Source organism: Ailuropoda melanoleuca, chromosome 8 (genome assembly GCF_002007445.2).
Source record: "Ailuropoda melanoleuca isolate Jingjing chromosome 8, ASM200744v2, whole genome shotgun sequence".
NCBI classification, from domain to species: domain Eukaryota; kingdom Metazoa; phylum Chordata; class Mammalia; order Carnivora; family Ursidae; genus Ailuropoda; species Ailuropoda melanoleuca.
This window is the reverse complement of record NC_048225.1, coordinates 97,176,918-97,194,178: the sequence shown is the minus strand read 5'-3', so window position 1 is coordinate 97,194,178 and position 17,261 is coordinate 97,176,918. Positions and strand designations below refer to the sequence as shown.

Genomic DNA, 17,261 nt, shown 5'->3' with positions numbered 1-17,261 from the left:
TAAACATTTTTATTGTGCTAAGCTGTATACAATATGAAATGTACCATGTTAGTCATTTTTAAGTGTATCAGTCACTTGTTGTGCAACCCTCACCACTGTCCATCTCCAGAACTTTTTCATCATCTCTAACTGAAACTATACTGGGCCTGCTGTCTTGAACACAGGAACTGGGGAGAGCCTGCCAGGGTCCAATTTGACCCTCAGACTTCCAAGTCTTTCTCTTCTTCTGCTACCAGTTGTGGTTCCCTGTTCTGGCCGTTTCCCTGGGGAGAATTACTCAGATACAGACAACAGCAGCGAAGGGAGCTGTGGCTCCCTCAGTTTCCTACAGTTGTTGAACTTTCTAGCCAGAAGGGACCTCTAAGGGATCCTTTGAATGCCCCTTCCCCAAAGCAGAACCACAGCTACTCCATAGCCTCTCTGTGCCTGGTCACCCACTTAAGACGTGTTTAATGAATGAATCTGGAAGGATAACCACTATCCTGGGAGAGGAGACTTTCTAGCTGACTGCTCATGGTCATAGGGAGATGACAAGGCGTGTGCTTTGGGGTCAGAAAGATCTTTGTCCCTTTGTCCCTTACTAAGTATGTGGCTAGTTTTTTCTCTGTTAAGCCACAAATGGAAATATTCATTCTTCCCTTATAGTATGAGGCCTGAATGAGGCAATGCGCGTGAGGCACTATACCAGAGAGTAGCAGAAGCTCAGTCATGCTAGTTGTCTCCCTTCCACCAGCTAGAGAATCTCCCAGGTGCATCTCCAAAAAGGACTTCCTCTTTTTTGACTCCCAGTTCCATTTCTTATTGTCTCTTTTTTGTCAGATCCTAAGAAAGAGAAACTTCCCGTTGTCTGAGCTATGACTTTTGCCTTTTAAAGCTGGGGTTCTAGTACTAAGAAAACGTGAGAGGGGAGTATTCGTTGCCTTTATCTGAAATTGAGCTTCCCAATTTCTATTTTATTGGATGTGGTTGTGGTGTATTAACATTATCTGTTCTCTTTCTCTCCTCCCTCACCCCCCATAAACCGTTACCCACACAGGCAACTCCTCTCATCCTCTGTATGAAACTACCATGTCTTTTACTATTTCTCTAATCCAAGAACTTGGCTACGTTCCCCTGGGACAGAGGACAGAGCTTACTTGGGCACCCAGTTTTTAATAGTAACCAGGTCCTATCATTCATTGTCCAAAATGTTTCTTTCATTCACCCCTTCATTCCAATTACTTGGTATCTTTATTTTTACCTCCAAATTCTAAGATGAGGCCACAGAGTAAGTAAGTTGTGGAAATCAAGTGACCCAGCCAAAATCTATGGGCTGTATGACTCTGTCTATCCTGTTAAGCAGTTGGAAAAGCTAAAACCCAAAGGAGAGGAACACAGTTCCATTTTAAATCAATATTCATTAGGTGTTGTGTCTATTCAAGGATTCTGGGAGCATCATGGCCTTACAAAATCTGCAAACCTGATAATAGAGCTTTTAAAACAGTATTTGAGAAGAGTGTCTTCACTGATTTCTCTGTCACCATCTGTCCTCTCTTCCACTGAATGGACGCAACACCTGCAGATTAAACTTCTAAAAACAGTGCTTGTGACTTTGGGGCGGGGCCCCTGAAGAGCCCTATCTGCTCTACTAAGGAGTCTGGTCCATTTCTTTAGGCTCTGGGGAGCTATTGAAAGATGTTGGAAGCTCTAGAATAATGTGATCGGATTTATATTAAAAAAAGTTATTGGGGCAATGTTGAGAGAATGGATTGGGAAGAGAAAACCAGAAACCAGTTAGGAAGCTGGTGCCATAATCCAGACAGAAGATGGTGACTGTGTGAGGCAGGGGAGCGGCATACAAACAGAGAGGAGGGAAACTGGTAGAGAGGAGGGGGGACGAGCAGGAAGTGGTCTTTGAGCATCAGGGATGAGAGATGGGAGGAGCACCACCTGCTTCAGCTTTTGGTGACGCAGTGGATTGTGATACCTTCTCTGAGCAGCGGAATGAAGCAGTGTGCGTGGGCGTGCGCGCGCGTGTGTAGATAATGAAATCGGTGCTGTAGATGATGAATTTAAGGTGTCTGAAAATGCCTAGTAATACAAGTCCACTATGGGTACGGATTCAAGAGAGATATTCGGGCTGAATTTGTAGATTTGGGGGCCCTGGTACAGAGTTAGCTGAGAAGTAGTAGGGAATGATGGGGAAACGGCCAAAGGAGGAGCTGTGGACAACACAGACACTTCAGGGACAGGCGGGGGAGAAGAGCCATTGAGGGCAATGGCAGGGGGGAGGCTGAGGAGGAAGGGATGGCTCCAAGCATAAAATCCAGCAAAGGGATCAAAGTGAGGGAGAGAACTCGGGCCAGAAGGAGATGATGGAGGGTGGCCGAGACACCAGCATGACTTTGGGAGAGTTGAGGAGACAGGAGATGAAGTGTTCGCAGGCTCCGCAGCCCCATGGTTCCCACAGTGAGTCTGCTAGGAAAGGGAAGAGGACACACGGGGACATGGGGACACAGGGCAAGTGTAGGCAGGGGCAGGAGTGAGAGAGCCAGGAGCACTGCCACATGGTACAGGATGAGGGGTGGAGTCCGTTGAGTGGAAGTGGGGTGATTGCTGTCAGTTACCTGCTCAAAAACCACCCCTCTCTTCCTGGGTAGGTAGGCGCCTTCCTACCCTGGGAATTCTGGTCCTTTGTCCAGTGGTTGGCTTCAGATGGGCATGTGATCTACTTCTGGTCAATAAGATATAACGGGAAAACTGCTGAGGCTCTCTGGGAAATATGTTTTCCCTTGATAAATAACACAGTCCCAGGAGGCAGGGGAAAGCCCTTTGAAATTTATTTGTATCCTTTATTTCACCCCTGTCCCTTTCCTCGCTCTGTTGAAGCCTGCCGTCTGAGGTTGAGAAGCTTAGAGCTGCTGCAGTATCCTTGCAAGAGTGACCAGGTGAGCTGAGCCGGAGGCTGGTATGACCCAGACCCCCGGGGCTACTCATTATTGAGGTACTGAGCAACCTGAAATCACTTCCCTTCAGTCTTACTGAGAAACTATTAACTTCCTTACAGATAAAGCCATTGCTGGTTACCTTCCCAGCTGAACGCATCCCCACTGACAGAGGGAGGTCACCATATTCTGGTCCCCAGGTAATTTATGTTGGTCTTTAAATGAGATCAGGGTACCAGCAAGGCTTACTAATAATGAAGAAAAGGATCTTTGATTAGAACTTCCTCCCTAAAGTAGCAAAGCCATCCCTCTTTAAAACCATCCTAAGCTGCATTCACTTTGTGATGTTTAATGAAATTAAAGAAGTCAGGTCTCTCTTTCTGGTTGAAAACAAAAGGCCAAACAAGCCTCCATGTACAGTTTCAAGCAAAAAACACCCATTAGCTCTCTCCGTGGCTTCTTGTCATTGTTAACCGCTCCTTACTGATCCAATGGGGAGGCAGATCTTTCTAACCCTTCTAATTCGCCATGTTTTGATTGTAATAGAAGATAGGACTTTGGATGTCATGCTTTCCTCTGGAATATAGGCAGAAGAGCCGTGCTCTCCTGACTGAGGGTTCGAGACACAGAGCTGTGCTCCAGACCACGGGCCTGATGGAAAATGAGAGATGTGCAAACAGAGGAGGCTGGGGAGAAATACCCAGAAAGCTCAAACTGCTCTTCTCAAGGCTCCTGAGGAAGGCACAGCTGCCCAGGAATGGAGTACCCACCCTGGAGAAACGTACAGCCTAGGGGAAGTCCTAAAGAGTAACAAAGACCCAAGTGTAACAAGCAGAGGATTAGAAACAATGGAGGGTGAAGGAAAGGGATCTAGTTAGTAGTTACAGGAATATTCTAGCTGAGCAAAAGCCAGGCCGGTAGCCAGGGAGAAGGAAAAGAGGCCAGGATACAGTAAGCCTTATTGGGATTGAATCAGCAAAAACTGCCAACCTGTTCGATGCGGGATGTGAGGAGAGGGATGAGCAGAAGGACAGATCTCCTAGTGCAGTGCTAGGAGAGATCTTAAAAATAGCCCAGATCAAGTGTGAAAACCCAACTTTCTTTTCGCTGTGGAATACCTTCTTCAACAAAGCTGTACAGAGACACCCAATGTATTTGGGGGTAAGATGTTTTTCCCTTTGCTTATTTCGGGAGTTGGGCCCACCCCGGGGTAGGATAGCAGAAGACAGCACCACAGTTGTGCCCAGGTTTCAGGGAGGTTCTATGGGTGCATGACCCATGCAATCAGTCAGGGACCTGGGCTCAGAGGACCTCGTGCTTGGTTTAACGCTCTGCTGCTGCTCTATTGAAAATCTTAGTAAGCTCTGAACAAGGAGCCCTGCATTTTCATTTTGCACTGGGTCCTGCCGATTACGTTGCCTGGCCTGAGCCGATGGTAGTTGCTGCTGGGAAGAGAGGCAGAGGTTAGGGGCTAAATAACACGGGCCTTCTACACGCTCAGAGATGCCCAGACAGCGAGGTTCGAAATGAAGAGGAATGATGATGTCATAATAGCCATCCCCTATTTCACAGCCTTGCTGCGAGTGTTAAATGAGCAAGCAAACATATGTGAAGTGTTTAGTACAGTGTGTGGCACATCGCGCTTGCTATGTAAGTGCTGGGTATTATTATAATTTCCTCTCTGAGCTGATTCGACACCTGACAGCCTGAGGTCGATCACGCACAGGGTCACAATTAACTTTTCATTTTCACATTTTTAACCTGTCACTCACCATCCAGCCCCCAGGCTGATGACTGTCTTTGGGGAGGGGGGGGGAATCCAACAACAATAAATATCATAATAAATGAGCGTGTGAGGTCACCTCCTCTTACCCTCAGTGTAACTAGTGCTTCAGACTGTGTGGGCGGGGTATGTGTCTTTGTTGGTATCTGAGAGGAAGGGGATTTTTTAAAAATACTTTATTTATTTATTTGGGAGAGAGAGAGTGTGTGTGTTTGTGTGCACAAGTGGGGGTGGGGGTAGGGGGAGACGGNCTGAGATCGTGACCTGAGCCAAAGTTGGATACTTAACCAACTAAATCACCTGGGCCCCAGGAGGACATTTTTTTTTCCTTAAAGATTTTATTTATTTATTTGAGAGAGAGAGAGCATGAGCTGGGGGAGAGGCAAACTCCTGGATAAGCAGGGAACCGGACGCAGGGCTCGATCCTAGGACCCTGGGATCATGACCTGAGCCAAAGGCAGACACTAAACCAACTGAACCACCCAGGTGCCATCCAGGAGATGATTTTAAAAATTCAATTAATTAGGGATTCTCTTGTTCTTTCTCCCTTTCCCTGCCTTTTTTGTTGATACAAAAATGACTCTTGAATCACTTGCTTCCCGCCTCCTTCCCTTTCTCCTCAGATCCCCAAGGGGAGAGCAGGATCTGAAGAAAGACTATGTCACTGTTGTCATCAAGATAATGGCTCCCTCCCGCACTTCCCTCCACTCCCGTCTGAGTCCTGAGAGCCTGTAAAGTGTTCAACCTTTGTCCTTAGAGTACAGCCCTTTACTGGAGGTAAAAAATTAAAACACTGGCCCAACACCTCTATTCCATGGATGCTTTTCCTGACCAAAGTCTGAAAGCTGTTCTTCCTACCCCTCCTAATCTTAGATCTCCCAAGGCGTCCTCAGTAAGAAGGCACTCTCTCTTATTGTCTTAGGGTTTCAAGCCTGCAGGGACTGCACATTTTTTTCCTTAGCCGAAATAGTTGTGGTTTTTCCTAACAACTTTGCGAGTTCCCTGTAGAGCTGGAAATTCCCTTCTTGATTACAGCTCTTAATGGATGCAGAAAAAGCCTGGCCTAGTCCTATCTTTCCTGCTGACCTGCTTGCTTTGTGACTCTGGGAGGTCAGCTTAAACTCTCTGGGCCTCAGTTCACAAGGATTTCCTTAACTGGGGCACATTGGAGAATGGAAAGGATTTATTTTTGGAGGACCTTGGGAGAAGAGATTTATAAATGTCTTTATGGTGAGAATAGCCATTTGGGGAGCTACCAACCCACTTAGATTCCTCTTTCTGGAAAAAAAAATGAGTTTAATAATTTCCATGGCTAATTACCATCCCCCACCCTCACCCCCATGCCTGCCTCCACTTCCAGCTGTTGATTGATGAAGTAGATAAGCCGTACTCTCCCTCTCCCACTTAAACACACACTTCTGGCAGGCCTTAGATAAATAGGAGGCAGAGGCAAGTCTGCAGAATTATTATTATCATTATGATGATTATTATGCTTTCAGTATGAGAAACAGGAAGTGAAACTGACTAAAATGTCCAGTGAGAAATGCCTAGCCCCATCTCCTCAGCCAGACCTAAAGGCAGAGAAGAAGCCAGCCAAAGAAAACTGTGGGCCTGCCTCAGCCTCTGTCAGCCTCCTGCGTGTGTGTGTGTGTGTGTGTGTGTGTGTGTGTGTGTTACAAGGATTGTCTCTAAATAACTAGTGTTCAGGACTTGTGATCTTTCAACCTTATTCTAATGCCCAAGCTTCCTCCTTCCTGTTGATACCCTCAGGGACCTTTCTTACTACCTCCTTCCTCATTTCCTAGAGAGAGCTTCCCATGGCTGTCAGAACATGTTAAAGGACAACTCCAGTGATTAATTGGTGCCTCTGTATACACCTTGCCTGCTGAGGCCAGGTCGGAGCCCTCCACCTTTCCCTGCAGCCTGTTTCGTCCCCACAGCAGAGACCCTCTCTGGGCCAGAGGACTTTCTTCCCTTTCACCCTTCAGGGGAGCCCAGTTTTCTCTTCTGGCCTGGCCACCTGACACTCCATCTGCTTGGCTGATTATTCACATCCTTCGTCTTTTTCAGTAATCGATTGTGGATAAAGGGGAGTCAGAAAAGAGGGCATCAGGGCTAATGTAATTATCCCACATTGACATTTCCATTTGCAGCACCATGGCCTCTGGAAACTCTGAAAAATAGTGAAAATGACCTGATTTTCCTACTACCTTGTTAGCTCAACTTCCCAGGGAGAAAAGAGCAGACTGCTATGTGGGGAGGAAATGAACCAAGCTGGTGTTTCAGAAATACCTTCTCATTTGGACAATGTTCCGAAAATGGCAGAGGGAACAGATGAGGAAAATGCATCGAGACGAGGTAGCAAAAACAGAGACAGAGCAAGCAGGATGCTGGGCTCTTGTGCTAGTCCCGGGGCCCATGCCTTTTTATGGCTTTTGTACCAAGATCTTAAGCCAAATGAATAGATTATTGGAATTTGGGTTTGGGAAAACTATTAATCATCTTAGTCTCATTAAGATTTAATAAGGACCCAGTGGAGCCCACCCAGGGGTTGGGATGGCAACGAGGTCACAGAAGGGTAATTGATAGAAGAAGAAAACTCGAGGATAGAGCTCTGTACCCCAGGCTGTGACAGTTGTCTGTCTCTGGGTGGTCCCTTTCCAGCTGGCCCTGCTCCCTGTTGGAGACAGTGGGACCTAAGAAGACAGTGTTGGGTCCTAGCTTCCTGTGTTCAAATCCCCATTCCAGTCCTTCCTTTAAGTCACTAAAATTCACTGGGCCTCAGTTTCCTTGTCCAGGCCCCTGGAAGGATCTCTGTAACACCCACCTTACTGGCTTGTTCTGGTAATTGATTGAATTAACACACTGAAAGCACTTACAGCCCCACCAAGAACATACTAAGCACTCAATAAATGGGAATCTTTATCGTGATTTTGTCTTTGTGTGCCATCTGCCATCCTCCATTCCATCCATCCAGCAAGAGTATCAATGTCGTATTCTGTGACATGCATTGGGCAAGTCACTAGGGATGGAAGGTTTTCAGAGCCTAAATCTCTGAGGCTTCACTCCCTCCCAGGATTCTGTTATTTCTTAACACCGTGTAGAGCACACAAAAGGCGGTGTCACGTTGACTCCAATTCTTCCTGGGTCCTTGACCCTGCTCCTTGCCTGTTTGCCTTCATTTACTTCTTCTGTTCCTCTGCTCTTTCTTTTCCCAACTTTATAGAAGATAGGTCCCAGATGTCTCAGCCAAGGAAGGCCCCCAGAGTCCTGCCAGGCTCTTCTCTGACTCGTCCTGGTGAGGGAGCCCTGGGAGGGGCCGCGCCACAGGAAGTCTGCCGGTCCTTCTGTTCAGCAGTTCTCCCTTCCCAGGCCCTGGGATCTTCCACACACTCTCTGGGGAAGCTGGAGGAGGGCCACTAGGCTCTGTAATAACCACACTTCTTCATGGTAAACAAGAACCAGATTCCTGGGGAGTGACGTGGGCGGGAGCGCTGTGGCCCAGTAAGGCAGCTGTATCACTTGAAGAAACACCTCTGCATGGCCCCGACCTGTCTGGGGAGGGCCCAGGGGAAGGCGGCTCACACGCCTCTCTTAGCAGTCCTACCCTGAGTTACAGGGGCCTTCGCACCAAATGGCTCTACACACTCAGGTTCTGGTGTCCTGGCTCACACTCGCATCCAGGGAGCACCTGTGCCTGTCCCTCCTTTGTCAGACTCTGTCCCCTCCTCTTCCCTACTCCTGTACCCAGCTCCTGCCCTGGGCTGTCATTCCCTGCCTCCCGAGCCCTGCATGAGGAATTGTCCTCGTCCCTTACTGATGCCAGGAGAAGCGTCACACTCCTGGGAGAACAGCTTGATCCCAGGAACCCGAGAACTAACGTTGCCGTGGACACCGGGCTGGCCCATATGCTGCCCCAGGGCCTTCTGACTTCAGGTGCACAGCTGGTCCAGTGCTCTCCTCTGACAGCGTGACTTTGGAGTTCAGGATCTGCTGCGCCAGGATTGAGGCCAAACACAGTCCCTGCTAGCTCCTAGGTAGAGGGTTGGACGAGCTTCAATACCTCCAGAAGCCCACACAAGAAACTGGGACAGACAACTGGGGTAGCCGAGGCCTTAGGACAGGAGGGAGCAGTTTACTATATGTCTTTTTGGGCTTTTGATTTTGTTCCATGTGAATGTATTAAAGGTTCCAAAATTTAAAATAAAAATCTGTTTGTTTGTTAATCTCTTGTATGTCAAGTTATAGAGAAGAGTCCCTTGATCCTCTCCTCATGGCAGAAGGGATGGTAGGGATGGTGAGACAGACAACCACAACAGGGAGACCTGATTTGGATCCGACTTTCAGGCTTAGATGGGGCTGTCAGAGGCAGGTGGCCGCTCAGGTCTGAGATTTTCCGATGTCTGAATGACTTAGAATGTTGCACCGGAAGGAGAGGCATTGCCGAGTGCACTGGCCCCGGAGGAAGAAGGATGTCCCTGCTGCCCTCCTGCGATCCCTCCAGGTCTGGAAGGCCACGACTCTCCCATCTAATGGACAGCAGGTGCCCCCCACCACCTGGGGAGGTCAACAGGGCAGCCATTTATCCTGCTCTGTTACCTTGGTACCTGGGAAATGGGGAGGGGATAGGCCAGAGCCAGCACCCTGGGGACCCAGGGTCTTCTCTGGCAGATGCCAGAAGCCACTTCCATTTTCCAGCTATTGTGTATTAGTCTTAGTACATTTGTTTCTTTAAAAACATTTCTCTCCTTTTTGTTCTCACTCCTTACATTCATATAATATGTTGAAATTTGCATAGCACTTTCACATACATTAGCAATGGCTCCCCATTGCCTCAAGTCCAAGCCTTAGTGGAATTCCTAGCCTTTGTATCTGCCTCCCGCCTCACATCTTGACCCTTTCCTGTACACATGTTATATTCCAGCCCATGCACCTGCCGCTTTTCTTATATTTTCTTTTTTTTAAAGTAGACTCCACACTGGGTTTGAACTCACAACCCTGAGATCAAGACCTGAGCTGAGATCAAGAGTCAGACGCTTAACAGACTAAGCCACTCAGGCACCCCAACCACCTGCTGCTTCTAAATGGGTCATGCGATTCCTTGTTTCTTTCCATTCTGTCATTCAGTGGTCCCTCTTCCTCCTATGTGGTTTTCCTCCTCTGCCAAGGGATTTCTTGCCCATCTTTAGATACCTAAGTCAAATGTCATGTCTTCAGTGTGGACTTTCTAGATGATTCTGTCCTGTTCATGAGCTCAGGAGCACCATGCTTAACCCCTCTCAAGGGTACACCTGTTAGGATGGCTATTACCAACACCAAAATGAAACCCACGAACCCCAGAAAGTAACGCACATCAGTTACATGGAGAAAGGCATTGCTGGTGGGGATGTGGAGGGATGCGGCTGCCAGGGAAACAGTGCAAGAGGCAGTTCTTAAAAAAAGTTCAAACAGAATCAGCGTATGATACAGCAATTCTGCTTCTGGGACTAGACCCCGGAGAATGGAAAGCAGAGGCTCCAACAGATACCAGGACACACAAGTTCACAGCAGCGTTACCCACAATGGCCAAAGAGTGGAAGCCAATGAGTGTCCAGTGAGGGAAGAATGGAGACACAGAAGGTGGTTAAGTGCATTCGATGGTGTATACATACACCACAGCCTTAAACAAAGAAGGAAATTCTCCCCCAGTCTACCATGTGGATGAACCTCAAAGACGGTATGCTTGGGGAAATAAGCCAGTCACAAAATAACAAAGGCTGTATGATTCCACTTGTATGAGTTTCCTAGAGTAGTCAAATTTACAAAGACAAAAAGTAGAATGGTGGTTGCCAGGGGCTGAGAGGAGGGTGGGAGTTGGGAATTATTGTCTAATGGGTATAGAGTGTCAGTTTGGGAAGATGCAACGTTCGGAAGATGGGTGGTGATGGTGGCTGCATAAGGTGCTTAATGCCACTGAACTGCACACTTAAAAATGGTTAAAATTATACATTTTATATTATAGGCATACATAGCAATTACCATATTTGTATATATATAAAATTTCTCAAGGCACTCAAGGCCTGTCAGGGGCATCTGGCATTCCCATGCCCAGCACAGTACTTGTCACTCATTGATGCCCAGTCCATGTTTATTGATAGGAGAGGGGGACACAAAGTTGATGGTGGGGGGGACACCTGCAGGCAGGTCTCAGGATGGCCCACGTGCCAGCTCATCTCTTGCAGCATATCAAGTTTCCCCGGCACCTCTTGCTCCACTGGAGGGGGCCTCTGGCTGTCTATCTGGTGTCTTGGGGAGATCCCTTGGCCAGCATCACTGAGTGAGACTCCAGGAATGACAGGGACCTGCCTGCAGCATGTGCTATATGGGTCACGCAAAAGGAAAAACTTACTCGCAGTGTTATAATGAGGCACCGGAAGTTTTGAGAGTGTAAAGTTTTTAGGGTCACACACCTACCTGCCTCTATGATGCTATAGTTGTGGTCTTTGGAGGAAGGAGCCAAATTAGGTGATTGCCACAGGTCCTTTTCATCTCTACAGTATTACAGCTTTCACAGCCTGACAAGATATGTGGGGAAAACATGAGCTCCTACTTCTGCCATGAAATGAGCAAAACCAAAACAAAACATAGTATCAATACTACACATACCTCATATATTTAGGTCCTTCCTCAAAAGCTTATACCTGCTAGAATCCCAAACTCGTTCATGCTTCAGTGACTTTATTCATTGCCTTTACCTCACTTAGAGGGAGAGTTTCTGGGAATAGTAAATTGCAGGTTGCAGAGTGTTTCTTTCTCCTGAGCTGTGAACACAGGCTGGGATGGCTTCCCAAGTGACCTGGCAGGTGTCAGGTAGCTGGACCACTTACAAGAGTGTTTAAGAACACAGACTCAGACATATGTGGGAACAGCATGAGTCCGAGGTCTGGCTCTTCACACGAGAGTGGGTGAACCGTACTCCGGCTGGTTACTTAACCTTCTGAGCATCAGTTGTTTCCAGTGATCAAAATAGCAGAAATTATACTACTTTCAGCCTTGTGGAGGGGATTGAAGGAGATAATTGGCAGGAGAATATTTATTGCAGTCTCACAGCTCACATTTATAGAGGCCAATTCCCATGTGCCAGTAACAGTTCAAAATGCTGCCTATGTGTTTAACTTGGGGAATTATCACCCCCTTCCTTATAGAACGTGAGTGCTGAGGTGTACTTAAAATGGTAAGTGGGAAGTGGTGGAGGTGGGATTTGAACTCTGAATTCGACTCCACTACGCTCTGCTGCCTGAAAATTATGTCCTCATGTGAAGCTAGGATTGTTATGCCCTTAGGAAATCACTACCCATTCCACATTCGCACACATGCTTTCACACTTCTTCTTCACCTTTCCTGTCCTCCCACTTCCATTTACTTATTTATCTTAAGTGAGGGAGGGAGGGAAAAAAATCCGAGGGGCACAAGATTACCAGGCAAAGATGAAATGACCTTTTCGGTTGACACACTCTGGTTGTGTTCCTGGATGGCAAATCCCCTTTTCCTTTCTCCCTTCCCCAATTTAGTCTCCGGGCTGAATGAGCCTCTGAGTTGCAAGTGACATGCCCAATACAGGTTAGACTAGAGGGACAAAGTTTTTAATACAGGGACAACAGCCTTGGGCTGTCTTGAATGTGGTAGAATATTTACTTCTTTCCCTCCATTTCCTATCATACTAAGCTGCAGAATTATAATTAAGTATCTTATAGTCCTAATTAGCCCCATTTGTAGTCCCTTTGGACCATGTTGTGTCTGTTGATGAGCAGAGGCTGTTTCCATTCCCCTTTGGATACTTCCTTCCTTCTCTCTCCATTCCCATTCTTTCTCTCCACTGTAGCTGCTCCCTGCTGTAGCATTAAACTGTCAAAGGTTGGGGTACAGACAAGGGCACTGGGGAGTAGGGGAGCAGAGCATTTTTTCCCCTCTGGGAAGCCCTCAATAGGGCGTTGTTGGCATCCCTTCCTTTGGGTAGAATTTCTTTCTGTGGATCAGCTCTTAGCACTTTCAGAGATTTCAGAAATTTTGGTGACTAATGATTCTTATGTGTATGTCATCCTCATGTTGAAGACTCTCTCATTTTATCAAAGAATTACTAGCCTATGACATGAAGACTGCTTATCTCTCGCTAGGCCCCAAGTTGTTTTTCTTCCCAAGGGCGAGTTTTCAGCGGACAGATCTTTTTCTGTGAATCATGCTCCCTTCTGTGATATTCTACTTTTTGAGATACTAGCATTAGATACAGTCTAGTTTATCTATGTGCATATGCATATCTAGCTTCCTATGGACGATTCTATCTCATCAAGAGCAGGCTATCTGAACATTTCCAAGAAATCCACCTCCGTAGATTCCTATCCTCTGTCATCCATTCATAATGTCACATCATAGTAAAATAGGAGATGTTTACTCCCTGATGGTGTGAAGACAGGGTAGGGGAAGATCGGAGAAGAGAAGTGGCAATGGAGTCATGGTTTATCCCATTATATAACACAGCTATGCAAATTAACACAGACCTATACTAGAAGGTTGAAGGAAATGAGATGTGGGAGATTTAAAGTTTATCTAAATGGAAAGTATAGCCCATAGCTCTTTGGGGGCATTCCTGCCCAGAAATGACAGATACTATATTTCTGAAAACAAGAAGAATGTGTGGGTATATATTTGCTTAGGGTTTAGACTGGGGGATGTGACCATGGACTTCAGATCAGAAAGACCTGGGTTCTGTCCTTTGTGAACTCTGTGACCCTAGGTAAGTTATTTAATTTCTCTAGGACTCAGTTTCCTGTCTTATAAAACAAATAAATGAGAATAACAGTAAATACCTCACAGGGCTGTATAATAGTTGGGATAACTAATAGTTAAGGTTGGCTGTGAATGATAGAAAACCTAGTATATCAGTTGCTATAACAAGGACATTCCTACTCTTTTATATAAAAGTCTGGTCTGGGTAAGTGGTTTCGGGCTGATAGGACAGATGCATGCTCACCAGGACATAGGCTGCTTTTATCCTTCTGTTCTCTTATCCTCAACCTATGACCTCTACTTCATGATCCAAGATGGCTCCTCAAGCTCCAGCCATTAAATTTTCATTCCAGGCATCAGGGAAGAGACAAGAGGAGGGGAAGGAGGAGAACCTACCACTTTCCTTCAACCTCTTCCATTTATGAGTCATTGGCTAGAACTTAATCTCGTGAACACAACCAGCTATAATGGAGACTGGGAAATGTAATTTTTACTCAGGGAAGTCATGTGCTTAGCTAAATATTGGAAGTTCTTTACCTCCAAAGAGGAGGAAATGGGTATTGACCCAAATAACTAGCCATCTGCCACAGATCTTTATGAGATTTAAATGAGATGATGCAGATGGAGGGCTGAGCACAGACTAAGCACCCAATTACCACCACCACCACCATCATCATCATCCCCATGAGAATGTTGGGGATGCTTTGAAACCATCACCAGATGTTTCTTTATTTTAACCTCATCTTATTAATAATGTCACTCTTATCTACCTCCCTTCTAAGACACTATCAGCTTTATCTTTTATGAAGGTCGGACATCTATACCTTATGCAATTAAACTATATGAAAGGAAAGCAAGGGAACAGTGAACACAGGATTCAAGATAATGGTTATCTTTGGCTGGGGAAACAGAAGTAGGTTGGGGTGGGGAGAAAGGAATGACCGAGTTCTTCCACTGTCAAAGCCCTGGTGTTTATTTTGGGCAGGGGATTCACAGGTGCCTCTTGCATTATTAAAAATAACTGACCACCAAATAAAAGTAGAGATACCTGGACCAATGATGAGGCTGTGTCCTGAATCGAGGATTAAAATTAATCTGACTCTATGCGCGTGAGGTCTTTCAATTGTCTTCGTGAGCACAGTATTGTGTGGCTTATATGTCTGTATGTCGATAATAGACAAAAATAATACTTTCTATCTGCATAGATTTTAACTTTCAAAGTGCTTCTACACATCCATAAAAAGTGCTTAAGACGTTTATTACACAACATTGAGAGTGTGGCATTGTACAAATAGGACTATGGACTTCTGTGTCCTAATGGAAAAGGATTTGTTTTATTCTTACAGTAGTTCTATGAGGTGGGCAGGGCCAATGTGTTATAGCTTTTCACAGATGAGAAAGAAGGAACTGAGAGGGCAAGGGACTCCAGTGAGGTTATGACTAGTTGGTCTGCAAGGGAACTTAAGACTGGATCTCTTGCCCAGTGCATCTCCCTTTACCCCAACTCACTCACTCCCAGTTTTTATGCATCCATTAGGTATGTGTTCTGTGCTATACGCCGGCACATTGTGCTGATGTGCTTGTGTTCACGTAGGGGTGCATTTTCTGGAGACTGGGTGCAGTTTATGTAACTTCTATGCACATGCACACGAACATGCCCTTGGAGTCCTTGTGTGCCCCGAGGCCTACAAGGCCCATGTAACTCAGAGAGGAATCCCCAGCTGGGGTTTCAGGTGTCTTGTTATTCCTAGGTCACGGGGCTTCAGCATCTCCCCAGAGCCCCAGCTAGTTAGAAAGATAGTTTTGATATCAGGGACAGATCCCCAGGCAGGGGGCACGGAGCAGAAGAACCAGCCAGCCATGCTTCAATAATAATAATAATAACAATCATCATAATAATAATTCCTGATAATTTATAGTTTATGAAGAGTTCTCATAAATGTGATCTCATTAAATTCTCACTCAGCCCTGAAAGTCAATGTTATTATTTTTCTCATTTGCTCAGATACAAAGAGAGGATAAATGGCTTGCTCACAGTAACCCAACTTGAGGATGGAATTGAACTCAGGTCATTTGTCCCTAAACTCTGCTCTCCTTCCACTGTGCCTTCCTATCTCTGAAAAGGCAAAAAGAGCTTATCTTCTTTCTAGCCACGTGGAGAGAAGCAGGTGAAAGCTCAATGCCAAGCACTAGGAAGCCCCCAGCGACACTCTCTGTGGTCAGGAAAAGACCAGCTCAGAGCCCGGAGCAGCCCCAGACCAGGGAGCTTCAATAGCGGCGGAGAAGGAGCCTGAGCTTGGAGCTTTCTACCTCCCCATCCCTGCATCCGTCCTTCTCTCCTTCCCTGGGCATCTCCCATGTGTGCCTACGCGAGGTGAGAGCAATACTATAGAACCTACTACGGAACCGGAGAGGGGAAGGCGGCTCCAATCTCTGTGGCCTGAGGCGGTCCCTGTGTCTTTGAAGAGTCAGGGGGTGGGGGGGGGGAGCTCTCTAACCACATCCACCCTCAGCTTCTGCAGCGGGAGGTGAATCCCTCCACCTCCACCTCCAGCTCCAGCTCCCAGACCCGTGTCTGCGCGCTTTCGCCATGCTGTTTTATTGTCCCCGGGTTCCTCCCCCCAGGTGAACACCGTTTACCACTGGTTGGCCGAGCATGGCGGCTTGTACGCACTTAAGTTGTACACTAAATGACCTCCGCTTCGAAAGAGCCAAGTTTGTGCGAGGGGAACTGTTTCCTTCCCCGCCGCGTGGAAGGAACTCTGCGGCACCCCCTGGGAAGAACCGGTTCCGAAGGGTGACTCCTGTCTTTGGCTCCACCTCTCGCTCCTTCTGGAGTGTTGGGAGGACCCATTAAGGGCCACATCTGGCCATAGCTCAAGCCCCATTTTTAATTTTGCGTTATCAGTAATCAAGCTGAGGTTTTGTCTTCACCTGTCTGGTTCCTTTGTCTTAGTTTTCAACTGTTACACTAGTCAGAGCCGGGAAGAGGTCGGCAGGGATGTATTTGATGACCATCCCCCACGCCCATCAGAACGTGTCTGGAGGCCCTGTAGCGGCTTATATTTAGGGCCTCCCCAGTCAGCTCCCTCGACTGGGGCTACTACAGGCCCAGCTGGATCCTTGGTATCTTCCTCAGAGGTATGGGGCTCATGCGGATTAGAACTCGACTTCTTAGAAATACCCACTTCTCCTGATGGTGCAAGTTCAGGGACTAACTCTTCCACGCTGGAGATGAGAACCTAGTTCCCAAACCTTCCTTTTTGTTACACCGTCTTATCTAATTCTTTCCACACCCCTGTGGAAAGGTACTGCTACTCTTCCCACTGAGGGACGGAGAGGAACCACGACTTGCTCAGGATCGCACAGAAGTCTGAAGGTCAGTCTATCCTTTTCCCACCCAGTTTCCTTTTTTTTTTTTTTTTAAAAGCTCCTTTCTATGAAAAAAAGTTCAAAGTTATAATTGCTACATTCTTCATAGTTAATACAATGATAAATCTTTAACTGAAAAACAAATTTATGAGAAAAGAAGTGCAAAACTCAGAGGAAAACGGCCTAGAAAATATTTAATATTTGCCTCACACCTATTTCGAGGACGAAGGACCTCTGTAATTCTCTGTAATTCCTGCTCACCCGAGGTCTCCTGCAGCTAATGCTTACTAGTCAGTCCCCTCTTGCCTTCAAAATACACCCCTTCTCCCAATTGGCTGCTGCGGTCTGAAAGAGACAGACAACTGGAGGCAAGCGGCTCTTCTATGTGAATTATACAGCTACTTTCATACGCCTCCCTC

The 17,261-nt window shown here is 46.7% G+C and overlaps 1 protein-coding gene across 1 annotated transcript in view; it reads left to right on the top strand.

Moving 5' to 3' along the window:
• The first annotated feature begins 16,126 nt into the window (after nucleotides 1-16,126).
• Nucleotides 16,127-17,261, top strand: part of MAPKAPK2 (MAPK activated protein kinase 2) — a 50,984-nt gene continuing 49,849 nt past the window's right edge. The window contains exon 1 of the mRNA XM_034667657.1: nucleotides 16,127-16,267. Coding sequence (XP_034523548.1) covers nucleotides 16,127-16,267 — 141 coding nt within the window. The remainder of the gene's footprint in view (nucleotides 16,268-17,261) is intronic.